The following is a 15848-nucleotide window of genomic DNA, read 5'->3' on the forward strand; positions in this document are numbered from 1 at the left end:
TTTGGGGAAAAGATGATATCAGTTTTAGACATGTAGTGTTTGAGGTGCCAGTGGGACAGCCAAGATATATCCAGTTGGATATATGACTCTGGAATTCAGGAGAGAAGTCTGAGTTGAAGAAATATTAGGGAAGTCATTCTTCTGTTATAACTGAAACCATGGAATTGATTGTCACACAGGGAAAGTATATAGAAAATAAAAAGAACAGGAGCCCAAGGATGGAAAGAAACATTTATGGAGTGAGGGAAAGAAGTGGATCACCAAAGGAAGGAGCCTGAGTTGGAGCTGTAAGATACAGGCCATCTAGGAAAGTAGTATAATAGAAACCAAGGAAAAGAGAGTTTCAGTGAGGGAGTGGCAAATAGTATCAACTTTCTGCAAGGTTCAAGTAGGGTAGTGACTAAATAAAATAGTCATTGGATGTAGCCATATTGGTTATCAGTGACTGTAGAGAAGACAATTTCAGTGGAGCAAGTCGGGGCAAAACCCTAATTATGGTGATTGGAGAAATGAGTGTGGGAGGCAAGAAGGAGATATAGTTAGGATAACTGTGAAGGTTAAGGAAATATGGAGGGAGGATTGTAGCTAAAGAAGACAGTGGGCAACGGAAGGGTTTTTATTTTGTTTTGTTTTGTGTTTGTACATAGTCAGTGTTTTAAAGCTGGAAGAGGCTTAGAATTTGCTTATATGCTACACAGGGAAAGAGTAAAGGTACCAGAGAAAGAATTATTGATGGAGCAAGGTCCTTTATTTAAGAGGTAGACACCAGGGCTCAAAGGAATGAAAAAGTAATTAATGATCCAATTGGCAATTTTTCAACCATACAAATCAGTTAAAATCGATGTAGATCTTTAAGATATTTTTCTAGTGAAGATAAACAGTTACCCATTTTTATTTCTTGAAGATATTTGTTCATCAATTAATTCTGGCAAGAATTTTTTTTGTAATGTCCTACAATTTAAAAAGAGATGTATCAGTATTAAAGAAATGAACAAAAGGGTGAGAAAATCATCTATACATTTCACTATATTAACAGAACAACTATTTTTGCTTTTCCATTTTATCTATTACTTTCTTAACACTATTGTGTGTATCAATTCCAGGAAATTAATAAAGATTTCTAAAAGCAAATTATATAGCAGGAGTTTATTCTATTTGGTATATTATTTAAATAGTACTAATTTTTCTTCTTTTTTTCCCCCCAATAAGGATCAAGACTCTTTAAAGAAAAGCCAAGGTGTTGGTCCAATTAGAAAAGTTCTCCTCCTTAAGGAAGATCATGAAGGCCTTGGCATCTCAATTACAGTAAGAAGTAGTGCTTCCAGTCTCCTTTTCTGCAGTTACCTAGTATAATCACGCTGCTTTGTAGGACATCATTGCGAAACAAAGTATTCTGGATGTATTTTCTAAATAACTAAATTTATCCCCATGGGCACCAACACTTTCGTGTAAACTTTTTTTTTGTATGTACTGTTATGTATTACTGTAGTAATAGTATTAGCTTAGTAAAAGTACTACTTTAGTAAGCACAGTTTAACATTTTCATCATGACTCAGGTCGTGGTTCTGTACCATATCCTGTGATGCCTCTAGAAGCCTTCAGGAATGGATCTGACTGTTTTTTTTCTGTTAAATGGCTCCAGATTGTAGTGTTCTTTTCTCTAGAGTATGTGTTATCTTCCTGTCTCATTTCTTTGCTGTCAGATTTCATTGGCTCTTGAGTCCAAATATACTTCCTTTTTAAATTGGTTGCCTTCGCAAACAGTTGTCTTGGGTAACATTCCTGAGAGAAATCTATTATATAGTACATAGATTTGGAGTGATTTTGCTGTTGTTCAGAGCTTTGTTCCAGATGAATGAATAAGGTGGCTTTACTCTAATTTTCATTTGGTAATGCTTAGGCACTACATAAGTTCATTTGCTTTCTGGTATTGCTTAATGTAGGAATGTTTCTTATAATAAAAAGTTTATCCGATGGATATTTATTGAACACCAACCTTTTGGAATGCATTGCCCTCAAAGAGCATAAATTTTAGTAGGAGAAATTATATATACACACACACACAAATAACTATGGTACAAGCTAGAAAGTGAAAGGTACCAAATACTGCATTTCATCAATTCTGCTTTGCATGTTTTTTCACATTTTAGCATTTCTGAAGTTGAAATTCATCTTACAATCTTACAGTTATTTCTGTGCTACATAAAATAATGGTATGTCTTATCATTCATAGTGATTTAGAATTGATAAAAATATGTTAGTGCTATGGACTACTGATACATAAAATATTTTTATTTGTGTTTAAAAGAGTTTAGCTGGTGGTAGTTTTCTGGTTTTTCAGGGTTCCTTTTTTTTTTTGGCTCTAGAATGTGTTTTAGAAAAGCACATGTATGTGATTAATCATTTACTCAGAAGTAACTCTTTGATAATCATAATAATTAATTTACCATTACCTAAGTAACAAATAAGATTTCATTCAGCATAGACAGTATAGTATAGGTGCTTATTGAAATATATTTTTAAGAAAATATTTTGTTAGAATAGTGTGTGACTATACAAAGAGTAAACTAATTTACTGCTTTTTTTTGTTTGTTTTTCTGGTTAGGGTGGGAAAGAACATGGTGTTCCCATTCTGATTTCTGAGATCCACCCAGGGCAACCTGCTGATAGATGTGGAGGGCTACATGTGGGAGATGCTATTCTGGCTGTTAATGGAGTGAACCTAAGGGACACAAAGCATAAAGAAGCTGTAACCATTCTTTCCCAGCAGGTAAGTTCCCTTTATGTAATTAAAACTGGATTTGTCAGTTGGTTCTTTTTGAAGCTATTGAATATTTTATACTTTCCTATAAGATTTCTCTTATATAAAGATACTAGTTTCCTTTGATTTGGGGCTTCTATCGAAGATTCAGCCAGATTTACTGAAAAAGGAGATTTTATTTGCTCTCTTCCACAGCTGTATAACTGAACAACTTACTTAAGTCCTCTGTGCTGCGGTGTCCTTATCTGAGAGCAGTAAGGATTAAGCATGTTAATACATATAAAGTGCTCAGAATAAGACCTGGCACTTAGAAAGCAAAACATCATTAATGACTAAAACACTGTACAAATATATTATAGAAAAGACAAAGCTAGAAGTGTATTGATTTTCAAGTCATTAATGTTAGAACCGAAAGGTCCTTAGAAATCATTTAGCCCAACCCTCTTATTTAAAATGAGTAAACAGAGGTTCTTAGAGATTAAATGATTTGCTCAGGATTGCAGAGCAAATAAACTAGAGTTGGGATTCATATCCAGGAGTCATATTTGTTATCCAGTGTAGTTAAGATTTTTTTTGTTTTATTTTGTTTTTTCTTTCAAGAATAGGGTTGAGGGAATTGGAGAGATGTTGGTAGTACGCTGAGATGTTTGTTGGATCATCAGTGTAGTATGCCAGTGTGGAATTGAATCTCAGTGTTGGAAGTGAATTTATAGCTCATTTGGTTCAACTCTACATGATGCATAAATCTCTACAGTATCACTAAATAAATAATTGCATTAAAAGGAAGGTTTGTTGATGATAAAGCTGTTCATTCCATTGTACATTGCTGATTTTTAGAAAGCTCTTCCTCTTATTAAGCCTAAAATCTGTGTCTCCGTGACAGCTACCCACAGATCAAATTCTGTCATTTAGAACTTTACTGAAGACCACAGCCTTGTTCATCTGTCTCCCCAAAATGATATTTTTAAAGCATTATCTGATAAGAGAGATCTATGAATGCAACCCTAGCCTCAAGTTAGTGTTTTCTTAACCCAGCTTGGCTGTCATCCAGTGGCATAAGAGTGGGATGAATGTAGCTGTGGTAGGCAGTCATAACGTTTTAAGGAAATGCTAACCACGTGTTAAAATTCTGAAGCATAACCTTAAACTGCTGGGAAAGAGGAGCACCAAAGAGACTTAGTGAGGAGCAGTAAAAAATGGCTTGCTTTCTTTTGAGCAAAGGCAGGCCATCATTTTCAGAGTTGTAAATACCAGACTTGTGTATAGTGATTATAGTCTCTTATTAAATGACAATTATAGCTTGGAATTTTTTTAACATAAAATCTGTAATCTTTACTTGAACATAAAGTTGTTAAAGAATAACAGTACAAATATTGCACATTTAGTCTAGTGTGGTAGAAAGAGCAAAGAGCAAGGACTTTGGATTCAAATGTCTGTTTTTCTGTTTTACTTGTTCATAATGTTGGAAGAGTTATCTGCTCTCTCCAGGACTCACTCAGGTTTCTCATTCATGTAAAAGAGACTACAATAGAGTTATTCTGAGGATTGAAGGATATAATTTTGCACAATAAATATAGTAATTTCTATAGAATATTACTGAACATAATACCTTGATTAACACTATGTCTGGTACTCACTGGAAGTTAAGGCTCAAGACCTATTCAGTAAGGAACAAGAAATCATTGTACAGAGGTTTCTTGAATTAGTGAAGGAACAGTTTGTGCAATGCCCTTAGGTGCAACTTTAATATCTATTTAGATGGATTTGCTGATTTGCTGAATTGCTATGTAAAGTACAAAATGGCAAAATGACTTTTAAACTGAACATTTGTTCCAAAATTCTGTAAATTGAATAGTTAACATCCTTTTTTATTTTAGGTCTATTAGCAAAAATATCGTGATCAGTAGAAAGAGCTACTGTAATATTAAAAAGAAATTACTCATAGAGAGGATTCATGGAGTTGGTCTGGACACAATGGCTTCTAAGTTCTCCTCTATCTCTTGAGATTCTAGAATTTCATTATTTATTGTCTTGAAAGGAACGACATCTGAGGTCTGACTACTTCTCCCCACCCCAAAGAATTTGGAAATCCTTTTTTAATTACAATTAGAATAACTTGACTTCCTCATTTTCTTTCCTCTTTTAGAGGGGAGAGATTGAATTTGAAGTAGTTTATGTGGCTCCTGAAGTGGATTCTGATGATGAAAATGTGGAATATGAAGATGAGAGTGGGCATCGTTACCGTCTGTACCTTGATGAGTTAGAGGGAGGTAGTAATCCTGGTGCTAGTTGCAAAGACACAAGCGGGGAACTCAAAGTGTTACAAGGTAAAAATCACTCTAAATTTATTATTATTTATTATTAATAAACTTTTAAAAAGAAAGCTTCAGATATTCTCAGTAACACTATTTTAATGATTCATTAACAGAATGCATAACTTTCCCTTGCTTATGGTTTTATTGCACACAGGTAACTATACCAAAATTTTATTTACATAAAAGTTTTTCCAGATTCATCTTGGAATTTAAGACAGGTATATTACTTGAACTACAAATGATCCTTGAAAAATAAATAAAATTCAAGTTTTCTAGACTCTGAAACAAAAACCAACATGTCTTTTAGAGTAGATATATCTTAATGTCATCTTGCTGTCTTAATGCAAATTCTTCTGTCATAATACAATGATTTATAGACTAAATATGAGTAAGTGATTCGACTGTTGTCTGTGATTGTTATTAGAGTCAGGATATGTGATCTTAAGGATTTTTGGTTTGGGTCCTTTGCTATCATTTATGCATATTTTAAAGAAAAATTGTAGCACTTTCTTTTACATAGAGCATTGGTTCTTAAATTGTGATCCATGGATCCCTGGGGGTCCCTGAGACCTGTCAGGGGGGTCATGAGATCAAAACTTTTCATAATAATACTAAGACATTGTCTTTTTTTGCTGTGTTGATATTTGCACTGATGCTGCAAAAGCAATGGGGGTAAAACTACTGGTGCCTTAGTATGAATCAAGGCAGTGACACCACTGCACTTAGTGATGCCACTGTACTAGTGACACCACTGTACCAGTGCTCATTGTTTTCTTCCTTGCCATCCACTCAGAGTAAAAGAAGAAGAAGAAGAAGAAAATGTCAGTTTCACTTAAGACTATCCTTGATGAAATAGTAAAAACTGTTCATTTTATTAAATCTTGACCCTTGAGGACATGTCCTTAATAGTCTGTGTGATGAGAGGGGAAGTAGGTGTAAAGCACTCAGTCTGCATGCTGAACTAAGATGCTGGTCTTGAGGAAAAGTACTTAAGTGATTAAGTTGCTAGCTGAACTAGCCATGTCTTTCATGGAAGACAATTTTTACTTGAAAGAATGACTGACAAATTATGGGTTGTTCAGACTGTTTGGCAGCCATTTTCTTTAAAATGAACAAAGCGAGTCCATTGCCTCAAGGAGAACAAGTGACAGTACAGTCATGTGCTGCATAACAATGTTTCAGACAACAATGGACCGCATATGTGACAGTGGTCCCATAAGATTAGTACCATATAGCCTAGGTGTGTAGTAGGCTACACCATCTAGGTTTGTGTAAGTACCCTCTATGATGTTCGCAAAACGAAAGAATCGCCAGTGCATTTCTCAGAGTGTATCCTTGTTGCTAAGTAATGCATAACTATGTATTGCCAGTGATAAAATATGAGCTTTCAAGTGAAAATTTGAATTTTCTAAGATGCATCAGCCACATGAGCTTGACAGCTTCCCAACACTTAAAGAACTTTTCTAATAAGATTGGTGGTAGTATTAATGAATGTGATTTTTTGATATAGTAAAACAAAATGTGTCAGTTTTTAGAATTGCTACATAACTCGGTATATACATATATATATTTTTTTTTTCAAATGACCAGTGTATAATGTTATAAAATCCTGCATGGTTAAAATAGCCATTCAGAGTGCAAGGTAAACAAATGGATTTTAATGTACCAGAGTGCAAAAAGTTCATAGATGTGGTTTCAAATGCTATATTGTCAAATTTTGGTATAATATCAAAGAACAATATTGACAGTTATCTGAAAAGGCTATTAAACTACTCTTCCCTCTTCCAACTACATATCTGTGTAAAGGTGAACTTCTTTCATATGCTTGTAACAGATTGAGCAGAAGCATGTATGAGAATCCAGCTATCTTCTATAAAGCCATACATAAGGATATTTGCAAAATTGTAAAATAATGCTACTCTTCTTTTTTTTTTTTTTCTTGTGAGGAAGATCAGCCCTGAGCTAACATCCATGCCAATCCTCCTCTTTTTTTTTTGGCTAAGACCGGCTCTGAGCTAACATCTATTGCCAATCCTCCTCCTTTTTTTTTTTCTCCCCAAAGCCCCAGTAGACAGTTGTATGTCATAGTTGCACATCCTTCTAGTTGCTGTATGTGGGACGCGGCCTCAGCAGGGCCAGAGAAGCCGTGCGTCGGTGCGCGCCTGGGATCTGAACCCGGGCCACCAGTAGCGGAGCACGCGCACTTAACCGCTAAGCCATGGGGCCGGCCCGTACTCTTCTAAGTTTTTTGGAAAAGAGAGTTATTTTCACTAACAAATATGTTATTTATGTTAACATTTATTGGGTTTATTGTCATTTTTAACAAAGTAATAAATTTTTTTAGATTTCTCAGTTTCAATTATTAATATGGTAAACATCAGTAACCCACATAACATTAATAATCCACACGAACAGAAGCTCTTTGGAGTCCTCAATACTTATTAAGAGAGTAAAGGCATTCGGGACCAAAAAATTTGACAACTTCTGGGGTAGAGTTTATAGTGAATGGATGAATTGTTGCCTTTTTGGTAAGCCTGTATGTTGAATTACCTACACAAAGACATTATTATTAAAGCAATTATTGTTCTCTGCTGTATCTTTTTGTTTTTGTTTTTGTTGTTTTTTTTTTATTTTTTATTGGTGATCCCCATGCATCTTGAACAAAACTATTGTGGCAGTATGTCAAAGCCTCACACTGTTGGGCTCTTCTCCCTTCGATTTCATTGTCTTGCACGCTTTCTGCTATTTTCTGTCAGGATTACAAAGCTTGTCCCTTTGTTTTTTTGCAGCTGAGGCTAAAAGACATCTCTATCACCTATGTAAATTGCAGACCACCTAAAATGTGACTCAAATAACCAAAAATGTGTACTCTTATGATATATTACTATTAACTGACTCAGATTACAAAAAATATATCCATTGGTTATTGTTTAGCACATGTCCATACTTTATAGCTCCCTAAATAGATGACATAGTCAACTCTCATTTATTTGTAAGCCTATTATCTATTTTGTAGATTAACCAAAATTACTTTTAAATTTTATCTGGACATTGTCTTGCCAAACTAGATTTTTAGCGATAAACTAGTATGTGCCTCAGTGAAATGAAGTTAAATATTCTGAAAGCAATATGTAAAAGAAAATCAATTTACAGTTCAATAGAAATTTCTATAAGAAGAATTGATTGAATTTTGCAATTGTGTGTATCAATTCTAAATTTCATGGAAAATTTGGTAGGAAATTTTATACAATTTTTAGATAGTTCCAATAGATAATGTTAAAAAATTTGTACATTTGATATCTGCTATAAGAAGGAAGAATTCCTTTGTCAGAAATTGCTATCCTGATTATTTAATCCAGGGCCCTGTTATTTGCCTCATATTATCATCATTAATTATAGTGGGTCTTCCTTTGTTTTTGCTCAATAAAATTATGATTTTTTTTTTTTTTTAGACTAGAGAGTATCTGCTTTTTTTCTCTTTCTTTCAGGATTTAATAAGAAGGCAGTAACCGATGGACATGAAAATGGAGACCTAGGAACTTCAAGTGAAACTTCGCTAGAAGACAGTGCTTCTAAATTAGATGATCTGCACAGTCTGTATCATAAAAAATCTTATTAAATTGACTGTATCCCCCTGCAAGATTGTTAATCAGACTGTTCTGAATTTGGGGCGCTAGGGAAGAGAGTAACAAAGACTATACAAGATCGAGGGAGGCTGTTTGTTGCCTAAATGAAAAGTGGGTACCTCAGGGCTTCATGTGAACAATTCTAAACACGTAAAACTCCCTGTTTTCTGTGGTATACCGTAATTAACTATTGCATGTAAAGCAATTTTGATTTTCTTAAAATTGTAAAGCACCAAAGCATGTGTTTCCCAAAGGGATATTACTAGGCTCTTAAGTACCCAATGAAGCAGTTTTGTTTGGTTCCTTTCCATGAGTAGGACACTGCTAACTGGAATATAAGAAATAGCCTTTAAATACAAGAGAATAAATGAATTCATATTATATATTGCAGAATGTTAAGTGCAGTGTTTCAAAGGACAGAACTTGACTCAATGAATTGCAGAAATGTAGGCTTGACTTAATTTTTTTGAAACTGAAAGAATGGTTTTGTTTTTTTTTAATTTATTGTGCATACTGATATCTAAATCAGTTCTTAATGATCATTTATTGTAATAAGTTTGCCTTTCAGCTTTATTCGATGCAGTACAAAGTAGTTTTCTTTAAGCAATCCTTTATCAATCAATGCTGCACTAGAAATAGTTTTTGAAAAGTTATTGTACATTGTACTTTTCTGGTTTGTAAAAAACGCAGATGAGTGTAAAATATCTGTTTGCAATTATGTTGATCTGTGTGCATGGTTAGTGGAGCATTACATTATTACTGTTTAGTCTGAAACGCTTTTTTTCTGGGAGCCACGAAAGACAGTTTTATACATTTTGAGTTGTTCATAAAGTTTATCTTGTGATAGTCCTGGCACTTAAAGATACATTTTTCTGGCAGTGAAAGCTCAAGTTGATTACTATGTCAACAAAATATGTTGCATTCAAACAGCAGTTTTTTTCTCAGAGTAACTGACTTGCCAATCATCTAAAGAGCTGAGGTGCTGGTGGGCAAGATAGGGAAAGACGCTTTGATCCAGTAATTGTTTTGTTTGGCTTTTTTTGTCAGTGTGATGTGTGACTGAAGGGCTTTTCATATGCAAACGACAGATTTGCTAGCTCTCTTATCCCAGGATGCAGCATAGAGCGCTTGCCCTCTTATTTACAGGCCCCTGAACCCAGCTGGGGAAAGGAAAACATTGCATTGAAAGAAGTGATAGTCTTGCCAATATCACTGTTTTATTATAGGATATAGGTTTAAGGGGATATTAAGTGGGGAAAACCTACAAGGCTTTTAGAGTATTATCAGTATCTTCATTTCTAATATTCAGATGTTATGTGATATAAAACACATTTTCTTGTCTTTCCTAGATGCACTATATATTTGTTCATAGGTAAATCTATAAAATGTATATTTTTTTTGGTGGTTTTGCTATTTATAAATTTTATGTTTTAACTGTTGCTCATTTATGGCTCGTTTGGGGTGGGGTTTTGTTCATCTGTATATCACCATGTTAGTTTGTAATAGAAATGCACTTCATAGTATGTTGTTATTGATATTAAAATACCTTAGCATAATGTTGCCTCTAAGCAAAAGCTAGTATTTAATTGTCCCACTGAATAAGCAAGCTACATGTTACTGTTTGCTCCTGACAGGCTAGGCCCCTTAAAAGAAAAAAAAATGTTTTTTCCTCTCTATTCTCCCTACTCCAAACACATAATCTCTATGCATGACATGAGATCTGCAGACTGGATTTTAGCCAGTGTATTCATTTTCTCAGAAAAATTTCCATTGTAACATATCTGAAAACTTTGTTGTTGTGACTTAAAACCATGTTTTTCTTATCTTTTTAAAACACAGCCTTTGGGATGGGATGACCATAGCATTTTTTCAGAGAATATCCTTTATTTACTATGACTGAATCCTTAGGAAATACTAGCTAAACCTTTTGATTTTCAAGAACTATCTAGTAAGTCTATAAAGAGTTTCTTAGAGCCTTGAATTGGCATTTCTTTGAGGATGCTGTGTACGAAGGATTGTATGAGATGGGTGTGATATAAACTCCTGTCAAGGGCTGATAAGCAGAATGAAAAATTTTCCGGGTAGTTTAAAATTGTACGAGTCAGTTCCCTTTCATGCCTGCTTCACCTGGGTTTGCAAGGCTACGTGAGAGCAACTGTTGCTCAGATGCTGCTGTGAGCTTCCTGTCAGGTGTTCAGAAAGGACCCAGTTAAGAGTTCATTTTAGAATATATGGTTTTGAGGGGATAAACTAAGAGTTATAGACTTTTTCCAAAGGACTAAAGGAGAGGCAGTTGTTATATTTTCACATTTATAGGAAAGAAACTCATAACACTCAGGTTTCTAGGACAAAACCAAACAGATAAGGAGAGAACTGTTGCAAAGCCATTACAGTTAAAAAGTAAAAAGAAAAATACACACATGCACACACAAACACAATAGCTGAGGAAAAACTTTCAATAGAGTGTGAGGGTTGTGTGTATGTGTGTATATATTTACATTTTAACCTCTAAAATTCTCTTCTACAATATCTGTTGTGAATGAGATGGAAAAACAACATTTGGGTTATGAGACTTGTTAAAATAAACATAAGATAAATGAAAATTTTTGAGTCTTGGTAATTATAACTGAACAGTTGCCAAAAGTTAGCACAGCTTGTCGTTGGTGCTGGTTTTATTCCCCCCACAGTGGGCTTATTTTATTTTCATATTTAGAAACAAAATATATTGCTTCCTGTGTGAGTTGCACATTATTTGACATCCTTATTATGTAATCCACTATTCCACCTATCCAGTCTTCCACTTAGGGTCGGCCTCAAATCTATAGGATTTATGACAAATGTATTAGATCTAGTTGAGTTTCATATTTTTTTATTAGCCTGTAAATAAAGATGGCATTACATTAAAATGGTATTGATCTCCTTTTTTAAAAAAATAAACATTTTACATTTCTTTCACATTAAATATTTTAGTTCATTATTTATTTCTATTAGCTTCTATTATTTGTACCAACATGTCATAAAGTCCATGCAAAGGCTGAACCTAGTTTTTTTTTTGGTAGGAATTAACTGTTTGGTCTTAGGAACTGTTTAATATGAGTGAGCTAAACACTTCGGTTGGAAGGAGCTGCCTGAGCAACTGTGGGAGCAATTTTGTGCCGCGACTTAGCAGACGGCAGAAACTCGAGTCTCCTTAGGGTAGTTTTGGGTTACAAATGTTGATAGCTAATGTTACCTATGAGCATAATATTGATACGCATTAGCAAACCAAACCTATTAGATACCATCTGAGAGGATATTCTTCCATTTTATCATCTAAGCATATATAATTTAGAAGTTCCCAAATTATGTGTAAATAAGTTTTAGAAACACCTGTAAACATTGTTCAGCTTCTTTGCCTCAGAAGTTTAATATATGGTCATTTATAGTCAACCCAAGAACGAGGTGTGAAATGTGTAGGAAAGCCTTTTCTTTGTTAAAGGTATCTGAGGTCAATCAGAAAGATAAATGGTATTTTATTCTGAGTATTTATTAATATAAATCAATTTTAGAAAATTACATGTTATGAACATTTAGAAATTCTTATTTTTTGTCATGGACTAACCTTGATTTAGCCCTAATACAATATGCTGTCAGTTTGTTTATTTATTTTTAATAATTTTATTTATTTTTCCCCCAAAGCCCCAGTAGATAGTTGTATGTCATAGTTGCACCTCCTTCTAGTTGCTGTATGTGGGATGCGGCCTCAGCATGGCCAGAGAAGTGGTGCGTCAGTGCGTGCCTGGGATCTGAACCCGGGCCGCCAACATCGGAGTGCGCGCACTTAACCGCTAAGCCACGGGGCCGGCCCTGTGTGTCAGTTTAAAGCTCCCAAGCCATCAAGCAATTTGGAAAAGTCTTGTTCCAGAATTCGTCTGCACAGGATATTGTTCGATTTATGAAATGTAAAAGATTATTTGATTTTCATTGTTAATCAGTGTTCTAGTTTAGGTGGTTTTATATTTTTAACCAAAAGGTTTTGCAAATTACCATGTGCTGTTGGTGCTACATATTTATTTGATAACAAATCTTTTTCAGGTGTACTTTGAGAGCTGTAACCACTGTTGTGTCTCAGCTCTCCAATAGGAGGGTGCATAACTGAGTGAGGGAAGGCACAGCTGCTGCCCTCTGAACTCCACCCACGTGTTAACACAGAGGCTCCGCTTCTCACCTGCTGCTGCCAGCCAAAGACTGATCGTGACAGGGATGTTATGACTCCTTGACTTTGGCTTGAGGACCCCTGACAATCTTGCCAGACTCTGTTAGGATTACATTATAGTCTCTAAGTTGCTTTCACTGAACCTTCGTCCCTCCTTTTGTTCACCTGGGGTCATACCTTAATGAGGATCTGGTTGCCTCCCAGCCTCCCACCAACGCTAGCTTCCTCCCAGTTTTTCCTCACCAGTGCTGCCCTAATAAATGGATTACACCGCTGATCCCTTCTTGGTCTTAGTGTCTGCTTCTTGGAGAACCTAGACTAACACAAGTGGACCAGGAGTAAGATCTGAGGAAACAGGTTAATAGGAGATTAGGAAGTGGCTCATCTCCCACGCAAAGGGTGAAGAGGATGACATCCTGGTCGGTAAGTGAGGTACATATAGTCCTTAGCACAAGGTCATGGCTCAGTTACTAAATATTTCACAGATGGTGTGCAGAAAAGAATTAACATAGCAGGCCTGACCGTTACCCTCAGAAAGGCCTGCTTGCGAGGTTCGCCTTTGGCTAGTGTCCAGCAATTTGGAATTTGGGAGTGTTCCCCCCATTCCCTGATTAGGGTGGTTTACTGTGCCTGAAATGTTTGTACAAACAATAGGGTTTACGTTGATCATCTGCTTTCCTTCTGGGAATCTGAATTTTGGTACATGGCAGGCAGAGAGTGCCTACGTGACTGAGCCCAGTGAACAGCCTAGTGACTACCACGCCCAGGCTTGGGCAAGCCTCCCTGGTGGAAGTACTTGGCTCGTGATAAACATGATTGCTGGAGGAAAGAAGCTCATCCTGCGTGACTCCATTGGGGGATGACTCCTGGAGCTTGTGCCTGGTCTCTCTCAACTTTGTTCATGGGCCTTTTCCCGTCGCTGAGTTTGCTTGGTGTTCTTTCTCTGTAATAAATCATAGTTGTGAGTACAGCGCAATGTTAGTCCTGTGGGTCCTAGCAAATCACTTAAACTGGGAGTGGTCTTGGAGACCCCAGACACAGGTGGTAACTTGGGCAAATGTCCTCAGGGAGGGGAATTCTCTGTAAGTTCAACAATGCAGGCATTTGATAACTATGGGGAGAACAATGTCTACAAGAACAGCCGAGGTGGCTGGTTACTGCCAGGTTGTATTGAGGACGTTCAGAAGGATAATGCAAGACTGAGGGCTGCTATCAAGCTGAGGCCTTTTCTCCTGCAATGGAAGGGTTGAAACAGCTGAGCTTCAGGCTGAACATCTAATTGTTATAGTAGCAGAGGTTCAGAGACTTGAATGTTCAGCCAAGTTCTGTCTCTTTTATGAAAGTCAAGGCCCTGGTGGGGAAAGACTAGAACTGTGAAACATGCCATGGAGACATCTGGATGGATGCCCCAGAGGATGTTGACTGTGCAGTCCCTACTGCACCCTCTGGTCTTGCAGAAGTAGCCTACCCTTCCTTAGCAAGTCACCTGTGCTATGCTAGGAGATGCTGCAGAGGCTGCCACCACACCCCCCGCCCCCTTCAGACAATAACTGCCTCCATCTCCGCTCTTGGCTGCCAGGCTCATAACTAGGGTTGAGTCACAGCAAAGCCCCGCTGTGGATGTGCTGAGCCTTGTAAGGGAGAGAAGAGATTAGACACCAAAAATGTAAGAATTAGCTAGATATACTGGCAGGAGCCAAGGAAGTTCTACTGGGATTAGATTTTGAGAGTGCTTGATCAAGGACTAAACTCTCCAGTTAAAAGAAGGAATTCAAAGTGCAAAAACTAAGTGCAACAACTAATCCAGCAACAAGTTGTTTACAAGGAACACACCTAAAACAAGGACACGGAAAGATTGAAAGTGAAAGGATAAAGATACAGTGGCTGTACGTTCTCCAAAGGCAAGCTGAGTTAGTTATATTCATATCAAACAGACTTGAAGGAAAAAAGCATTATCAGGGAGAGAGAAAGCTACTTAAATTCTTTTGTTTTGTGAGGAATATCAGCCCTGACCTAACATCCGATGCCAATCCTCTTTTTTTTTTGGTGAGGAAGACTGGCCCTGGGCTAACATCCGTGCCCATCTTCCTCTACTTTATATGGGACGCCACCACAGCATGGCTTGACAAGCAGTGCGTCGTGTGTGCCTGGGATCCAAACAAGCGAACCCTGGGCAGCTGAAGCGGAGCACGCGCACTTAACCGCTGCGCCACTGGGCCAGCCCCAAGCTACTTAAATTCTTAATCAACTCACCACAAAGTTAAAATAATTCTTATCTTGTATATACCAATTTAAAGTAGCCTCAAAATGTATAAAGCAAAAATTAATAGAACCACAAGAACATTATAAAAATCCATCACAATAGTGGGAGGTTACGACAACTTTCAAAGAAATAGGAAAGAAGGAAGATTTGAACAGCAAAAGTAACAAGATTGTTTTAAAGTTCAAGTTAAGAGGGTATTTGGTTGTAAAAGAAAGACCTCTGGCTTATAAGTAGGAAGATAGATGATAAGAAGGAAAACTGCATACACAAAATGTAAAACAGACACTAACATTTGGATTCTCTGCTTTGAAAAGGTAAAATTTGCAATTTGCTAACATGCCAGCAGGGGGCAGCAGGTTCCAAATGTGATATTAATTCTACTTAACGTTTGTTAGAGCCAGAAGGCTTTATGAAGATTATCAAATAAAATACTCTTTATTATGAGGAAGAATAAACTGAGGACTAGAAAAGTTCTATTACTTGTCTGGGGTCACACAGCTAGTGTTAGAGCCAGGACTCAGATCCCTCTCTTGAGTCTAGTTTAATAGGCTGCATTCAAAGAGGGAAAGGGGAAACACAGATGAAATCGTCAGCTTTTCAGTCTCCACCCTCCCAATAATTATTTTTATTTTTCTTAAGTGGTGCCAGGTTTGCTGGAGCCTAGGATTGATTCAGTTTTTATTTCTTA

At 36.5% G+C, this 15848-nt stretch overlaps 1 protein-coding gene across 2 annotated transcripts in view; it reads left to right on the forward strand.

Annotated features, from left to right (window-relative positions):
- GOPC (golgi associated PDZ and coiled-coil motif containing) overlaps window positions 1-12907 on the forward strand; it is a 42460-nt gene extending 29553 nt beyond the window's left edge. The window contains exons 5-8 of one of the 2 annotated variants that reach the window (XM_058566390.1): window positions 1210-1305; window positions 2606-2770; window positions 4908-5088; window positions 8565-10804. In XM_058566390.1, coding sequence (XP_058422373.1) covers window positions 1210-1305; window positions 2606-2770; window positions 4908-5088; window positions 8565-8695 — 573 coding nt within the window. In that variant the 3' untranslated portion in view covers window positions 8696-10804. Of the gene's footprint in view, window positions 1-1209; window positions 1306-2605; window positions 2771-4907; window positions 5089-8564; window positions 10805-12776 lie in introns of those variants that run through there. The other variant, XM_058566391.1, reaches the window with a different exon arrangement.
- Window positions 12908-15848: the final 2941 nt, after the last annotated feature.

This window comes from Diceros bicornis, chromosome 23 (genome assembly GCF_020826845.1).
Source record: "Diceros bicornis minor isolate mBicDic1 chromosome 23, mDicBic1.mat.cur, whole genome shotgun sequence".
Classification (NCBI taxonomy): domain Eukaryota; kingdom Metazoa; phylum Chordata; class Mammalia; order Perissodactyla; family Rhinocerotidae; genus Diceros; species Diceros bicornis.